At 35.6% G+C, this 17883-nt stretch overlaps 1 protein-coding gene across 1 annotated transcript in view; it reads left to right on the forward strand.

Annotated features, from left to right (window-relative positions):
* The window catches only part of LOC107730163 (A disintegrin and metalloproteinase with thrombospondin motifs 7-like), a 90664-nt gene extending 75371 nt beyond the window's left edge, over positions 1–15293 (forward strand). The window contains exons 24-25 of the mRNA XM_016540915.1: positions 13250–13426; positions 13874–15293. Coding sequence (XP_016396401.1) covers positions 13250–13398 — 149 coding nt within the window. The 3' untranslated portion in view covers positions 13399–13426; positions 13874–15293. The remainder of the gene's footprint in view (positions 1–13249; positions 13427–13873) is intronic.
* Positions 15294–17883: the final 2590 nt, after the last annotated feature.

A 17883-nucleotide genomic window follows, 5' to 3' on the forward strand; every position in this document is an offset into this window, starting at 1 on the left:
GCATTTAACATCCTAACATTCTTCTGAGTACCCCCACTTAGACCGCAGTCACACCTTTTCCATTAAGGGACAATATTTGCCCCCTAAAATTGATTTACATGTGCATTTTTACTCTTATAGAGGCAAAGTTTTTCTAGCCTTATTAATTGTATGTCATGTTTTATGTCATATTCTTCACATTTCATTAAGTGTATTATTAATATAATAAATAAAGCAATAAAGGCAAAACGAAGTTATACTTGTAGATTCAAAACTAAAATCGCCAGTAGGTGGCGGCAAGTCACTGTCTAATGAGCAAGGCGAAGCATTCATTAATTCAGTAACGACTCAGATAGCAAACTAACATAGAATCAACGTAGAATCGATGTTTCTCGTGGTGTCAAAACGACGTTGATCTCCGACGTCGATCCAGCATCGTTTTGCTCATCGGGGTAACGTTGATCCAACGTCAGGCACGCCATTCAAAACTAACGGAAAATCGACGCAATTGGTTCACTTACCTAACGTTGAATCGACGTTGATTTTCAGTTGGTTGAAACGACATGTTTTTTCAATGTATGCTTCAGACACGGGTCACGACGAGGCGTTCCCCATAGCGACCCCTAGAGGACGCAGTGTATCGTTTCCTATTTAGGGAACCATGGTTACATAAGTAACCTGAGACGTTAGCTTAACATAGTTCACATAGCAGGCTTTTAAACAAATTATATAATAAAAAGAAAACAGATAGAATAGAAAAAGAATAGAGCAAGCTAGTGTTAGAGGCCTTTTTTGCTTTTGTTAATTGTATAATAAATAAAAAGAAAACAAATAGATCGAATACAAAAAGATTAGAGAAGCAATTGTTAGGTTTTTTTTTTTAAAGAAAACAAGCAGTTAGTAAATAAATAGAGTGCAAGTCTAAAAGGGGCAAGGTTTTTTATATAAAGAATAGAATTAGAATAGTACGGAGCCTCTAAAGGGACATGGTGGTGGAAAAAAATCAGATTGAGTGTAAAAATTTGGGGTGGGAGGAAAAAAATATTTGTCAGATTTTTTGCGTTCTCTCGCAAAACTTTTGCGTTCCCTCGAGAAACGTTGCGTTCCCTCGCAAAACTTTTGCGTTTCCCTCCCATAAAGAAAACGCGGCTTAATGAAGACGGTGATAAAAAAAAGACCAAATATGCTATAGAACTTATTAAAAATATATTCTGTGTACATGCAAGCAGATGAGCCCATATGAGCTGAACTGCATGATAAGCGTTTTCTTCCCCATAGAAAACCGCGCTTAACGTGGCTTAATATAAGAAGACAGTGATATAAAAAGCCCAAATTTTATATTTTATTAAAAATATACTACAGACAATCAATGCAGTAATCCATTAAGCCAGTGGTTCTCAAACCTTTTACAATGGCTTACCCCCTAGGGCATTTAGCCTAACATTCTTCTGAGTACCCCCACTTAGACCGCAGTCACACCTTTTCCATTAAGGGACAATATTTGCCCCCTAAAATTGATTTACATGTGCATTTTTACTGTTATAGAGGCAAAGTTTTTCTAGCCTTATTAATTGTATGTCATGTTTTATGTCATATTCTTCACATTTCATTAAGTGTATTATTAATATAATAAAGCAATAAATTATGGCAAAACGAAGTTATACTTGTAGATTCAAAACTAAAATCGCCAGTAGGTGGCGGCAAGTCACTGTCTAATGAGCAAGGCCCAATTGTAAGTGACGGACTATTTTATGTTTCAGTGATTTGATCGCGCCGGCGCCTCATGCGCACATATTCATTGCAAACGGCCTGTTCATTATTAAAATAAAACATAGAATCACCAATACAGATAAAATGTTACACAGTCAATTTAAATAATCTGTATTATAGTCTGTGCCGTACAGCGTGAGCCCCGGTCCACTCCAGTGCGGCACATTTTTGTTCATTATGATTTTTTTTCCCTTCGATATTGGAACGTACAAAGCCCAGTTAATTTAATAAATAATGGTTTAGCTTCAAATACATTGTGAATATGGAAACATTTGGATTTGAGCTGAATGAGAGCGGTACGTGAGCCCATACTTTCAGTTTCGCTTTAATTTTTTTTTACATTTCTTTGTTTATAGCTATTCTGGGCTTGTCTGCTTTCCTGTGCATAATATGCTATATTTTATTAATAAACTGTGTACCATATTTTGGTTTTAGCCTATACCGTCTTCGTCCATTAGCCTCCCTTAAGTGTTTTCTATAGCCTAACGGTTTTAAATGGGGGAGAAACATTGCATTATGGCTATCTGCTTTACTGATAGTAAAGCTATTAATGAGGTCATTAATATTACAATTGTTATTAGTATTAATAGTATTTATTAGGCCTAATACCGAATTGGGCCTCCAGTGTCAGTGTTATATAGCCTACATTAAGCCACATTTTAGAATGTCCCAAAACCGTGCCTTAAGCTATAAGCAAAGCTGACTGTATTTGAACTTGAGTCCAAGTTTAAAATAAAACTCTATGAACCGCTCCATTATGAACGTATGAGCTGTATTTTTTTCCACCACCATGTCCCTTTAGGGGCTCCGTACTCAGCTGCTCGGACTGAGTTGGGTAGGTCATTCTACCAGGAGGGAACATTTAATTTAAAAGTCCGTGACTGTGAAAAGTGATTTTGTGCTTCTTTGGGATGTCACAATAAAGTGACGTTCATTTGCTTACGGTCTGTAAGCTTCAAGAGGGCACATAAGTCTGAAGTAATGAATTTAGGTAAAGGGGTGCAGAGCCAGTGGTGGTTTTGTAGTGCAAGCAGAGTGTGGAAGTCTGCAGCCTGATACCTGGTAGCATGAATAATAATGACATTTTATAGGCTTAAATGCCTTCCATTTATCAGCAATCATACTAAGAGAGAGAGGGAGAAAAAAATAAATTTTTACTCTGTTTGCTATTGAAAGTTCCATAAAGTGCTGCACCTTTAGATTGGTTTGGCTTGATTATTGCTGGTTGCTGAGGTTTGTGCCATTTACGGATCTCTGAATCCCCCGTCATTGCTGCTTTTTAGTCGTGCAACTCACCTGGCTCACAGCCTTTAATTACCATCATCATCACTTTGAAATGTACCGCCAGGCCTGTCATGTGCTAGTCCTGAGAAAATTGCTTTAGCTCAGTGTGCTAATTAAAATGTGATTCGTGATGAGCGGTTTGGTGCTGCATGTTTAATTCCTTACTTTTTAAATGAAATTATCCAGAAAATCCACCCACGTTTGATTAGTTTTGGGAAATGTTTGCTTGTAATTATTTTACCATAGTGGAGTTCACTAAAGGACACTTCATGATTATTAGCTGGGGTGCAATGATTTTATTTCTAAAAATAATTATGCCACCATGTTATGTGCAAACTTTTTCTAGGTGAAAAAATGGGAATGCCTGCTGTTTGGGAACGCAGCCGTGTAAGACAGTTCTGAGAGGCAATACAGAAATGCTTTGACGACAGTCTTTGCTCAGGCATTTGCTTCAGAATGACCATAACATACAATGAGATCAGTCCGCTGGTTAGTCAAGTTATGCTGTCTCATCGCACACGTCACGTGACTTTTTTGATGTGCATGGACAAATTTATTCAGTAAATGTCTTTTCATCTCCCATTTTTTCTCCCAACTTTTTTTGCTTAATTCAAAAACCATCTCAAGCAAGTGTAAACGCTTTTTTTGTGAATTAAGGGATTTTGTTTTTTTAAATTTGACATTTCCATCACTAGTTTCTCATGCAATACTTAAAAATGCACATAAAAACAGGGTGATGGAAATATAGCTAGTGATCCAATTATTGATAATAAGAAAAGAAATGGTCAACTGAGGCACATACCATTCCACCTGGTATTAAAGGGGTCATGAATTGCCTTTGTTTTTTATTTTGTACTGTTCTCTAAAGTCCACTTATATTGTTATCAAGATGTTTACATCAAAAAACATAATTTAGAAGTAATAGGCTATTTTCTGTCCTGTTTTTAACCCCCCTCATCAGAACGCTCTGTTTGAATAGGCGTGGCGGATTGTAGACTCGGAGATTCAGAAGTAAAAACCCACTGCTATGATTGGCTAATAGTTGTGTATGTTTGACAGCGTACATTCCTCATAGATAGACGCTGCTGTGATTTAGGTCAATCTTTATTGTTTGGTTTCTGCTGTGCTTTCGCCTCTCTTATAAACACTGCATGCGCGCATTGGTGGGCGGGGCTAAACAGGCAGCGATGCTGAAGCATGCGTTCAGCTTCTTTTGCGGAGGCGGTGCTTATCCACACTATTACATCATAGAGTAATACATTCCAAAAGCTGTCTTTTTGGTAGACTTCCTTCAGTATAAGCTGTTTTAGACTAACAACAAAGTTTTGAGTTCTGAAACTTACAGGATTTTTTTTATAGTACAATGTACAATAGGATTTGTTTATAGTACAATATAGTACAGTATAGTATGTCAAAGGATCAAGGGAATTTTGGTTTCTCAGTTCATGACCACTTTAAAATAAGTTTCAAATTCCTCAAGACACTTTTGTAACAATCTACATTTCTTCCGTGTTAGCACTGAGTCTGGTGCAAGAATACTATTGACTAAAAATCATGTTAGGCAGATTATTGGCAATTGGGAAAGGAAGCTAATGAATAGGATAAAGCAGCTGTAATTTAAACTGTAATCTGCATGTTTTGGTACAACACAGTAAAGTTGTTTTTGGTCCATTTTCTAACAAAACGTCCCACAGTGATTACATGCTAGGTCAGTGGGCGGCGAGTAGGCAGTTTTTTTGTGAATGTTCGAACTCATTGGACCATATGAGTGTCTACACTATGAAAGCAAACAGGTTGAATTTTTTTCCCTAAACTACATCTGGAAGTGGTCAAAATTGGACACGTTTAAAACATTTTAGACCCATTTACACCTGGAGTTAGTGTTTTGTACTTGTGATCGGATTAAGAAAAATGCATCTTGTACCAGCTGTAAATAGGACCTAGGTGATTTCTCACTGTCTTTCACAGCCAGGTGTATTATTCCACCTGTCACAAAGACAGTTGGATATAGGTGTGTTCTTGACTAATATATTTTTTAGTCATGAAGCTACTTTATACAGTATAACAAGAGTTATATGAGTATCACCATGTAACAGGTGTAAACTATTTCTACACCCACACACTGTCCGGTCTGAGGAATACTGCACACAAAAAATGCAAGAACTGAATAATATTGGCTATGTGAGGCTACCTCATCTTCACTTTGTCCTCATTATTTAATCATTTGGTTGGTTGACACTGGGTTTGATCCTGGCTCCTGGCTTTTCACAGTCAATACTTGACATCAACAGTATTCTGAAAAGGCTCTCCTTTATTAGCAACACTTTGTTTCAGTTTGTTTGTAGGCGCTGGATTGTGAATTAATCAGATACTTAAACAGCTGCCAAAGACCTGGTTGTTTTGGCTCAGACTGTCATAGTGTCAGCTGGAGTGTCTCACAGTCTTTTGTGATACTAAGGGACGTTTCACTGATTTTCCATTCTGAGTGTGGACTTTCCCACTGTAGATTTGTAAATCATGACATCCCAAAGGGCTATTAATAGTATTGTTTTTTCCTTTGGCCTCAGATAATAACCTCTTTTTGCAAGGCATGCTGCAGCTCCAATCCCCTCACTCCTGACAGTGTTTTGGTTGTTGAGAGAGGTCTTGCGTAACTGTTTGGAATGATTTATTTTGGCGTTGTCCAAATAGATCACAAGTGGATTTTCATGCCACTTCAACTGAAGTGAGCTGTTACCTACTTGCAAAGTTTAATGCTGTTGTATAACAAATTAACCCCGTGTTGCTGTACATCTTAAAGCATTGTGTTAACATACAGTAAGCAGTATTCTAAGCAAATGTAAATGTACAGTATTTCTCAGAGGTCTCAAAGGCTCAATGTTTCAATGTGTTTCCATGAAGTCCCCAAATATTTCCCAGTTTTCCCAGATTTATTCCCACAACATCTCAGGAAAAAAATATAATAAATGAGACAATTGTTGAATACAGTGAGAGTATAACGCTCTAAAAATTCATGTGTAAAACATGGTTTAGATTGTTTGTTCCTGGAAGAATTCTATAGAGAAAGTTTGAGTTCATACTGAAATTTATGATGCATGCTTTCTGTTAAATCTCATTGACATCAAAGACATTAAAGTTTTGTGTTTCTTTCCTATAGGTTGTTCTGTCTATATACAAGCATTTTAACACCCACTTTAACACCTTATTTTAAGGTGATAGGTAATGCCAGACAAAAATAAAAATAGTTTCAGCAGCAGAGCAAATTATTAATATTTTGATGGAAGTTTGGAAAGGCATGCATATTTTCCTATGAATTAACCTAATGACATTGAGGAACTTATATTTAAGTAAATAAACCAAGTGTTAGTTCATGTTAAAGGTTGGAGAAAATCCCTGACTGAAAAATTCCTGACTGAAAAATAGATTTTGTGGGATTTAGTTGCCACGAGAACAGCCTCATGTCTTCTGAGTTTTCATTGCCTACTGGCTGCTCATTTGGTTTGAGTACTGAATGAGTGACCAAAAATAAACACAAACTACATTTCCTGTATCACTCAGGCTCCTCAACATTGTTTAAAACTGCTCTTACAGGATGTTGGGGAGGTGGGGTAAGTTCAGACCGGATTAATGAGCCCTCTCCCAGCCGAAGGCCACTGTGTGTCACGGGATTTGGTCTGCTGCTCTGTCTGGAATAAATCATGTAAATACAGGAAGCGTGCATGTATGTGTGTGTGTGTGTGTGTGTGAGTGTGTGTGTGTGTGTGTGTGTGTGTGTTTGTGTGCGTGTCCGTGTTTGTGATTGAATGTGCAAGTCTTTCATTATCTCTCACACACTGTGCTTTTCAATGATTGAGTTGTAATTAGAGGTTAATGCTCATTCATGATTATGAATACTTAATAACACTCTGATTATATCTGAAAAAAATAATTAAAAGCCATAATTAAAATATTGTTTAGTTGAAAATATTGGACAGCATGATTGTATGGTACAGTTAAGCTCTCGTCCATGCAGAGACCCTCGGAGTAAGAGGGAGAAGATTAATACTTTTATTCAGCAAGGACACATCAAATTGATCAAAACTCAAAGTAAAAGACATTTATATTTATACAAAAGATTTTCAACTTAATTGTGTTTGAACTTTCGGTTCATCAAGGGAAAAAATATATCATGGTTTTCACAATATTAAACATTTCAACACTGATAATAATATGAGGTATAACTTTAATTGCTGCTGAAAGTGTAGGTTTGCCATCACATAAATAAATTACATCATTTTAAAGTCTATAAACAGTTATTATAAATTGTAATAATATCTTACAATATAATAATTTTTAATTGTTTATTTTATTTTATTTTCATTGTATTTTTAATACTTGCAGTCTTGATGAGCATAACAGATTTTGTGACTTTCAAAATTTGGCCCTAAGCAAAATAAGTATTTTAATACTGCTTATATTATTAGAAAATTAACAATAGTGATCACAGTGTTAAAGTAAATCATTATCATGCATCCCTAAACCTTTTTAACCCTGTCCAATAACTTTGCACATCATGTAACATTTAAGAACTACTGTACCTCTTTCAAAATAGGACCCCATATATTTTAACTGATTGGATAGCTATTCAGTCATGAAAAGACAATTTGTAAATGCACATTTGCTTCTGGTGACTTGGGCCACATATATAATCATAACTGACCCAAAGCAGAATTATATCATCATCAGAGTCGTGGCCAAAAGTTTTGGCAGTGACATAAATTGTGTTTTGCAAAGTTTGCAGTTTAAGCTGTTGTGGTGTTCCTTCACATTGTTTCTAGATTATTGTGTAGAGTGATCAGATGCATTTTAAATAATTGCTAAAAGCTTCATTGGCCAAAAAAAACTAACTTTTTACAAAAAAACAAAATTCACTGTTTTTTGATCCTGACCAAAATGACCAGCTAACATTAATTGACTAATCATATCAGCAGCACATGTGAAAGTGTGGATGAGTACTAGTCAGGTTAATCACTATCATACAAAATTAGATTGTAAGAGCAGACTAGCTATAAAAGGAGGGAAGAAGCGCTTCCAATCATTGTGTTCTTGTTAGCAATGATTACCTCCAAAGAAACACGTGCAGCCATCATCAATTTGCATCAAAATGGCCTCACATGCAAGGAAATTGCTACAAAGAATATTGCACCTGAAAGAACCATTTACCGGATCATCAAGAACTTAAGTTATTTTCTCTGCTGAAGCTCCCTTTCGACTGTTTGAGACATCTGGAAAATCGATTGTTCGGAGAAGAAAAGGTGAACGCTACCATGAGTCCTGTGTTGTGCCAACAGTGAAGCATCCTGAGACCATCCATGTGTGGGGTTGCTTTTCAACCAAGGTAGTGGGCTCTCTCATAATTCCGTCCAAAAACACTGCCATGAATAAAGAATGAATGATCCATGAGCAATTTGGTGATGATCCGATTTTCCAGCATGATGGAGCACCATGTCACAAAGCAAGAGTGATAAAGAAGTGGCTTGAAGATTGGCATTACATTGAGCAAGAGCGACTTCTTCCAACGATTCATGAGCAATTTGGTGATGATCCATGCATTTTCCAGCATGATGAAGCACCATGTCACAAAGCGAGTGTGATGAAGAAGTGATTCGAAGATCATTACACTGAAATTTTGGATCCGTGGCCAGGCAACTCCCCGTATCTCAATCCCATAGAGAACCTGTGGTCAGTCCTCAAAAGGCGAGTGGACAAGCAGAAGCCCACAAATTGTGATCAACTCCGAGAACTAATAAGGCAAGAATGGATCGCCATCAGTCAGGATTTGGCTCAGAAGCTAATATCCATCATGCCAGAGCGAATTGCAGAGGTTATGAAGAACAGGGGTCAACACTGTAAATACTGACTCATTATATTTTTTGACAATAAAAGCCTTTAAAACTTATGATATGCTTATCATTGTTTTTCAGTATACCATGTGGGAAAATGATCTACAATGAAACATGTGGAAAAATTATCTACAAATACTGAAGCAGCAAACTTTGCAAAACACAACATTTATGTCACTGCCAAAACTTTTGGCCATGACTGTACAGTAGTTTGGGAGCACCAAAAAGCATTTGGGAGCATTTGCATCATCACGGCAGCAAACTCTTACTGTATATTTGCATACATTTATGAGGCTAGGCGTAATAGGGTAATGTACGTCCAATGACATTGCAATTTCATCGATCAAGATGCTTACTGTACGATGAAGTGACTCATAAAATTAAACGTCATTAGGCTCTAATTCATCCTCTTTTTGTAATAAAACATTACTGTTCTTTCTAGTTAATGGTCAGTCCATTCATTCTCTGATTTTTAGTAGCAGCCTCACATGGCACTGGCACTCACATTTACTGTCAATATGGTAAGTGTGCTGTGAATCACACATAACCAGTGACTGAATGAACTCTGAATGACAGGGTCATGGATGAGCAGACTGTGCACCATGTGTTGTGGGCTTTAACTTTCTTTGAGCTGACAGGACATGACAGCTTTCACAGGCTGGTAATGAGGTGTTTGTGAGCAGAGAAAAAGCAAAAACTAAGGCATGTAGTGAAAATGCTTTGCAGGTATATTAGAACCTAACCTTTTATTTTACTGCACAAACTACTATTTATGAACTGCTTCATGTGAGATGCAGAATATGCACTGAATTACACACTGAAGGTCTTACAGGCAGAAAATGATTGCATGCTTGTAATAAATGTTCTTTTCTGAAGCAGCTGGTGAATTATGTAGTGCTCCGAAAAATTAAAGCTTGAAAAACTGTGCACAGTCCCAGTCTACTCTGAAAAAAATGGTGTAGAAACAGATTGGTACCACTTTCTATGAAGCCTGCATTTGTAATGCATTTTCATGGTATTCTTAATGCATTATAATGCATGCATAATGCTTTATAAACAACCTTATGATATGTTGCATCATTGATAAATAATCATTACAATACATTATGTGTGGTTATAACTTTTAAGAGCATGATGCATTATAACACCACCTGCATTTATAATGCATCTTAAAGGTATTCTTAATGCATTATAATGCAGGCATAATGCCTTGTAAAAAACAAGTGTGTTATAACCCATTCAAGATTTTAAATGGCTGTTTAAAAGCAGACTTGATGCCAACACTTCAAGCTTCCATTTGTTAACTATATGTAATGCATTAACTAACAATGAACAATACATTTGTTACAGTATTTATTGTTAACATTAATAAAACTACAGCTGTTCATTGTTAGTCCATGCTAGCTCAGGTCCATTAAATGACATTAATAGATACAACTTTGATTTTAAGAATGTATTAGTAAATATTAGAATCAGCATTAACTAAGATTAATAAATGCTGTAGAAGTATTTTTCATTGTTAGTTCATGTTAACAAATGGAACCTTATTGTAAAGTGCTACTGACTTTTGTTACTTTACTTAAAGCAGACAAAGACCACTTCTTATAAATATAAATACTCGTGACATATGTGCATTCACATTTTAAAAAGAAATCCCTTATGTGCATAGGAACAAGCTATCAGTGTGTGTTTTGTGAGAAGTCTATGTTGTTTATACATGAGGCTTTTGGAGATTTCTGATAAAGTAGAAAAGTAATTGGGACATGGTCACACAGCGTCACTCGTCCCACTACGTGCCTGTCTAACAATGAACAATACATTTGTTACAGTATTTATTGTTAACATTAGTTAATAAAACTACATCTGTTCATTGTTAGTCCATGTTAGCTCAGGTCCATTAAATAACATTAATAGATACAACTTTGATTTTAAGAATGTATTAGTAAATATTAGAATCAGCATTAACTAAGATTAATAAATGCTGTAGAAGTATTTTTCATTGTTAGTTCATGTTAACAAATGGAACCTTATTGTAAAGTGCTACTGACTTTTGTTACTTTACTTAAAGCAGACAAAGACCACTTCTTATAAATATAAATACTCGTGACATATGTGCATTCACATTTTAAAAAGAAATCCCTTATGTGCATAGGAACAAGCTTTCAGTGTGTGTTTTGTGAGAAGTCTATGTTGTTTATACATGAGGCTTTTGGAGATTTCTGATAAAGTAGAAAAGTAATTGGGACATGGTCACACAGCGTCACTCGTCCCACTACGTGCCTGTGAACAGAGTGGCAGTGTGGGAAGGAAAGGGTCTGCTGTGGTTTTGGTGAGGGGGTGCAGCGTGTGATCCCACTGCAGCTGGGGCCCCTGACCCTACTGATGTCAACACACTGTGTGATCTAGCAGCATGAGGAGATGGTGTCGTGCTAAGACGTGTATGGCTCCTTCTGTTGGAGGTCTACCCGGTGGAAATGCCCTGAAAATTCATTTAGTAGGGCTGTCTGCAACACTTTGCTTCTGTAAATTTGTGTTGTAAACCCTTCTTTGTTTTTGGTCTTTGCTCTAAGGGCTTTTGGGCTTATCAGTATTTCAGACAAGGCTAAATATGAGGCATTTAGAGTATGCTTTTAATCAGCCTTTTACTGGCACACATGATGTAAATGGTATTCAGAGAGAAAATATTTCTCGTCTTGCTGAATGCTTTAAAAAACATGCCCAACAAAGGTAAAACTGGTAACACCAGAGATATTTTGTGGCTAACGTGGCAAAATATGGCATTTTTATATTCCAAGCAATATTTAATCTTTTATGTTTTGAATAAATTCTCATTTCAAATATATATATATTTTTTCATAAATAAATATAAAGGCTTAAACATAACAGCTGTTTTGAGACTTTGTGAGGTACAGACACTGTATTTCTAGATCAATATAAAGAATTGCCCGGTGGTTTTCTTCACAGACTCTAAGCATAGCAGGACAATTCAAAACAGGACTGAGGTTCCTTTCAGGACTTGCTGTTGGAGTCCTTGTTATGGAAACGCTTGAAAAACAGGAGTGTACATAATGTGTAAAGGATTTGTCAGTGTGCTGGACCTCCAGTGCTCAAGGGATCCAAATCCATCAGCATGCTCACCCTCGTCCCCCCACCCAGAATTTTGTGGGGTTTTTGGAACAAAATCGTAGAAAATGACTAAACAAAATATGCTTTGTAGCCTAATGTTACTGGAGAGTGTGAATTTTCATATGTATCTTCAGAAAAAAAAAGAAACAAATAATCTATGCACATTTGCTTTAAAAGATTCAGAAATTAAAATGCTGGTCAAAAGAACTAGGTAATGCAACATTTTTTTTATTTTTTTTTTAGTATTATTTTTTTACTGCTTCAAATTCTGACCAAACTTTCATGATGTGGCACTGGCAGTTCATTATAGATAACCAAGATAAAAATAATTATATTTAAATCTGACAGTCTGTGATGTCTGAAATTAATATGACTACACTTAATGACCAGTGTTCTAAATTGCTCTGCTTGACAATATTTCTTAATATTATTCCTTTTTTTACCTGTTGAGTAAACAAAGGACAAATGATTTTCTCCTAATGACATTTTGGCTTGTGTATTTTAGATCAACTGACATTTTTGTATTAATAATGAACCCTTTTCACTTTTCAGACCGTGATGACATGTTTAAATATATGTATCAATGTTTTCAAATTTACAATTTAAATAAATGTAATATACATTTATAACACTATACTTTGTTTTATTACCATGGCATTAAATTACAAATAAAAAAAATTGGTTATTGTTGTTGCATGAGTGTTTCTAGTATAACAGCTGAGGGAGTGATGGCAAATTTGACATCTTCATCTTTTGGAAAGTCATAAAAATGCTATAGTGGATTTTTTTCACCCCCTTTTGCTATTGGGTCAAATGGGAAAGCAAAAATTTAATTTGTTGTAGTTTCTGTTAACCATTGATGTTGTTAACTAATGATGACTTCCACTTCTGAGAACCCCGGACGTGAGAAAAGCATCCTTATTGAAAATGACCCTTAATTATGTTTTGTTGTGCAGCCATTATACTTTTCATGTTTTATGCTATATATGTAGTCAACTTGATTTTATTTCAGGCATTCACAGGATCGGTGATGAGTGTGATTTGTTATCGCAGAGGTGTCTGTGTTGCTGTAATGTGTTGCCTGGCTTGAGGGCAAATGTGTGAATGCACTAGTGCATGTATCTCGCGCAGGTGGTGAAGCAGTCTCACCCCTCTAGAGCTGTCCTAACGGCAGTCTCTCATGTTTGTTCTCTGTCTGTGTCTTTCAGGTCAGTTGTGTTTACGGGACCATTTGACATTACGCTTCTGTCAGACCCTCCAGTGGCTCGGGCGATGTCAAGTGCCTTCAGTCCATGCAAAGTGCTGCAAGACCTGCGGGCTGCCATCACGGGGCAATGATCGCATTGCAAGTCGCTGAGATGCAGGGGAATTGCAGAATGAATGTTGTAAGCCATGGAACAAAAGATTACACAAATACTCAAAGCAGCTATCCATTGTTGGACAGACTGGTCTGGTCTGGTCAAGCTGTTGCCATTGACCAACAGTTTATCAGGGAGCTACTTTGTCCCTACATCCTTTAACACATACAGTAAGAGGTGCTTATTTCCGTCCATCATCTCAGATAAGTGGTAGTAAAACAGTTAAGTGGACCATCTTGCCATCTCACTATAGACTGATGCAGGGATGGTGTATTTTTAGCATGTAGAGTTAGCATTTAAGCTCTTCTGGTTCTATCGTCCTGAAGTCAATGGGTTTATTGAATGTTTTTTTGGTAAATTCCTGAAATAAGGTCTGTGGTTCACACAAGCACATGATATTTTCATCTTTTATTTAATGGCATAAATACATCAGTAAAACCCACTTGTGATTTTACTTCTACTTGTCTTGAAAAGGTTGGTTGCTAAGAAGAGGCTAAATGGGACTGCATTACATGTCATCACACCGAACAACAACAAAAAAAACTTATCTACTCACTAACCCGCTTTCAAAACCTTGTCATGTTTATAATTGCGCTCTTCCAAACTGTTCTACTTTCAGGGATTTTTTTAAGGAGTTGTCAGAAGCTCAGTGGTGATTCTGAAGTCATGCGACTGCGAAGTAGTTTTTTTATTGCCTACATAACTTTTACTTCTGACAAAGAGAGAACAAAACATGTAAGAATCAAACATTTATTGGTCACAGAGCTTATTTCCTTCAATAATATAAAAGCAGATGGAAAAATACAACTGCTTTTTTGTCAAGGGTGATGCTAATTTCCAGGTTGACCTACAAAAATACGTCATCACTGCATTGACTACTATAGTAATTAAACGTTCTTTTCTGATTAGCAATTGACAGAACAAATATATTCATAATTTGGCTATTTGAATCATATCTTTTTAACTCTGTCAGGAATTTAGGATTGCAGTTCAACAGTTCGAGTATTTGAACCACAGATAACCACAAAGCTAGAGCGCAATTCCACATAGTTGCAAGGTTGCGGATGTTTCTATTTATTGAAGCTGATGGCAGATCAGATGTAAAACCAGTAATGAAGTACCTGGTGCTGCAACATAAACCGGTGCTAAAGGTAATGAGCGCTAATCAGTCTAGTGTTGGCTGGTACTTGAATTCTATACACACTATTTATAGTACCTTATTTTTATGTCTGTATTACCCTTTGAATTAATAAACATACACAATAATAGTTCAGTGTACCACTTTTCAAAATGTATACAGCATAGAATAGCTTAATGTCTGCTTCATAAAATATAAAGGATTGCTTTATAATGCAGTCATTGTATTCCTCTAGTGTATAATGTGAGATAAAACCGTTAGAGACATCAGTTAAAAAAAAAAACCTCAAGATGTTTGTCAGGTACATGAAATATTACACTAAGTAAATGTTTAGTATGGTTGTTTTTGCCTTTTTATAATACATGATGACCACTAACTGTGCATTCAGTCTTAAGATGCGGTCACATCTGCGACATTTCTGCAAAGTTTCGTGGACAAAAAAGGTTTATTGTTAATAGTGTAATGATGTATGAAGCTCAATTCATACAGAGCAATTAGCAATATGTCACTGAAATTTCACAGACAAAAAAGGTCAGTTTTTTATGTCTATACTATAGATATGAAGCACAGCTAACATAAAAATCACTTTCAAACCAAGCTTTCTCTTGGTTATATTTCTGTTGGTCATCACGGCAACTTCAGTGTACCAACTTGAAAACGAGTGAAATCCATTTAGGGAACAGTTTCGCCTTCATGCAAAACTCCAGATTGTGCAGATTCCCATTTAAATTATTGCATATCTCTATGGAAGCCCATTTCCGCCACTGAATAAAAAATAAAAAAGGTAATTGTGACTTTTTATCTCACAATTCTGACTTTTTTTCTCAGAATTGCGTGATATAAACTCGCAATTGCGAGTTATAAAGTCAGAATTGCGAGATATAAACTCGCAGTTTCGAGAAAAAAAGTCAGAATTGCGAGTTTTTATCTCACAATTATGTGGGGAAAAAAAGTCAGAATTGTGAGATAAAAAGTCGCAATAACCTTTTTTTATTTTTTATTCAGTGGCGGAAACGGGCTTCCATATATCTCCCACGAAAATTAGACAAATATCTACAAATGTCACTGCACCTTGAGTTGTAGCCTATGTTGTATAAACTGTGCTGCATATTCTCTCTAACTAAACCAAAACTAAATTATACGTTTTGCTTTATCACAGTTCAGGTATCATTTGGTTTTATGTGAAAACATTTTTTGATTCTCTGAAAAATGAAAGCCGGTAGCACATTTTCATTACATTTTTTTCTGCATGACACTTACTTTACTTTCATCACTCGTTCATCCAAGGACCATGTGATGTAGCTGCAGTGTTCATCATTTGTTCATGTTATTTTGCTCTAATGATTCAGATAAGAGGCTTGCGCTGCATTACTAACAACTGATCAACATCAAACAGCAAATGCAACATATTTTGTTGCACTGAGACATGTAATTAATTTGTAATAATGTTCATTTCATTAAGTGTTTGTTTAGGCTTGTAATTCTTTGCTTAGCTGATGTTTCAGGACTGTCCTGTATGTAGACATGGGTAATACTTTACCATCAGATCCTTTTAGTTAACATTAGTAAATGCATTAACCAACAACGAGCAATACATTTGTTTCACTATTTATTAATCTTAGTTAATGTTAGTTAATAAAAATACAACTGTTCATTGTTTGTTCATCTTAGCTCAGGTCCATTAAATAATATAGATTTAGATTTTAATAAATGTTGAAATTAACATTAAGATTAATAAATGCTTAAAGTATTTTTCATTGTTAATGTTAACAAATGGAACCTTATTGTAAAGCGTTACCTAGATATTTTCTGGTTTACATATAGGATTTTTTTAAAACATTGATTAATTTTGGGGAACGTATCATTGTCATATTAAATATTGTTCATATTGCACTTCTGTTACACCTTTATGTTTTGTACTTCTTTATTAAATAGTTTTTTTTGTAAAGGAAATTATGTGGGTAACTTTTTAACCCAACACACATACACACACAGACAAAAAAATGCAATTGAAGATGTTGAATAATGTCTTTAGTCTTGAGGCTAGAAAACTAAAAAATAAATAAATACAATTATTAGTCCAAAATAATCTCATTTTATGAGTCAGACTAGAACTGTAAGTGTCTGTGATGCACTATAGCAAACTACAGCGTTTAATCTCATTTTGGACTCATTCCTTTAAAGGTCATGTTGCTTAGCATTTGGACTGTGTTGAGGCTGTTTCACTAAAGTGAACTTTTATCAAATATCAAATGAAATCCGTTATTTGAGCACTGAGTAGGCTATGATTTAAGTATAAATATATAGTTTGAATATAAAAGAGTGAGTTTTCATTTAATCTGTGCCTGGGGATTGTGAGTTACTTAAAAATCCAATTTAGGAAGAAAGTAATGGGATGTTTCAGGGTACATTTTATCATAGGGGACCTCATCTGACCTTTTACACAGCTATTGGTTATTAACTGCTCCTGAATAATTGAAATAGAACCTATATGTGTTGACTCTGGCTGATGGCTGGACACAAGGCAGTAACTGTGAATGCTGTATTTACTTGTTTGCTTTCATATTGTTCAGTTATTTCGTTTGATCAGTGCTTCAGTCCAACTAGCCCATTAAAACCTCTTCAATCTATTAGATCTGATGAAGGACAGTAACGATAGTAATTATGCATGTGATTCCATTCTCTTGTGCCCAAAGTAGCTTATGAAACGAAAAGGTCTGAGCACAAAGCTTTGATTCTTCATTATTAAAAGGCTTGCCAAGAGTTCATGCATTTCCTTGCATTGAATGCCCTTTTAGTCTTCAAAAGAAACATTGAACTGCAGACCATTCTTTCAGAAAGAGAAACAGTGCCTCCCCATGTTTAAATAATCCATTCTGTGTATCCTTATGAGAATTCGTTACCTGTTCATGTTAGTAATTTTAATTGGAAATGTATGTAAAAATAAACCATAAAATGTAAAAGTATATATTTTAAAGAATAATATAGGCAATGGTAGTGTACAACATTGTTTATGAAATTAATGAATTGTACACGACTCAAATGGTCTTGCAAGTGGGGGGACCAAATCTGAGTGTTGGTAAATGAAACAAGTGTTGGTGAAACATTGCATTCTGATGCACAATGGTGTACTGAATTATGGAAATTTTATTTTCAGCACACCATATTATTGAAATTAATATATAGGGTAAAATGCATTAGTTTGTCACGAGCTACACTGGGGGGGATAAAACGGTGGTGGTAAAACAACTTTTGCTCAGAAATTGCTTGTAAATTTCACAAATAATTACAATGAAACTGAAAGTGAACACATTGAATTAAATGTGAATTTTGAAGTAGAAAGATT

Source organism: Sinocyclocheilus rhinocerous, unplaced genomic scaffold (assembly GCF_001515625.1).
Source record: "Sinocyclocheilus rhinocerous isolate Xijiao unplaced genomic scaffold, SAMN03320098_v1.1 scaffold36, whole genome shotgun sequence".
Classification (NCBI taxonomy): domain Eukaryota; kingdom Metazoa; phylum Chordata; class Actinopteri; order Cypriniformes; family Cyprinidae; genus Sinocyclocheilus; species Sinocyclocheilus rhinocerous.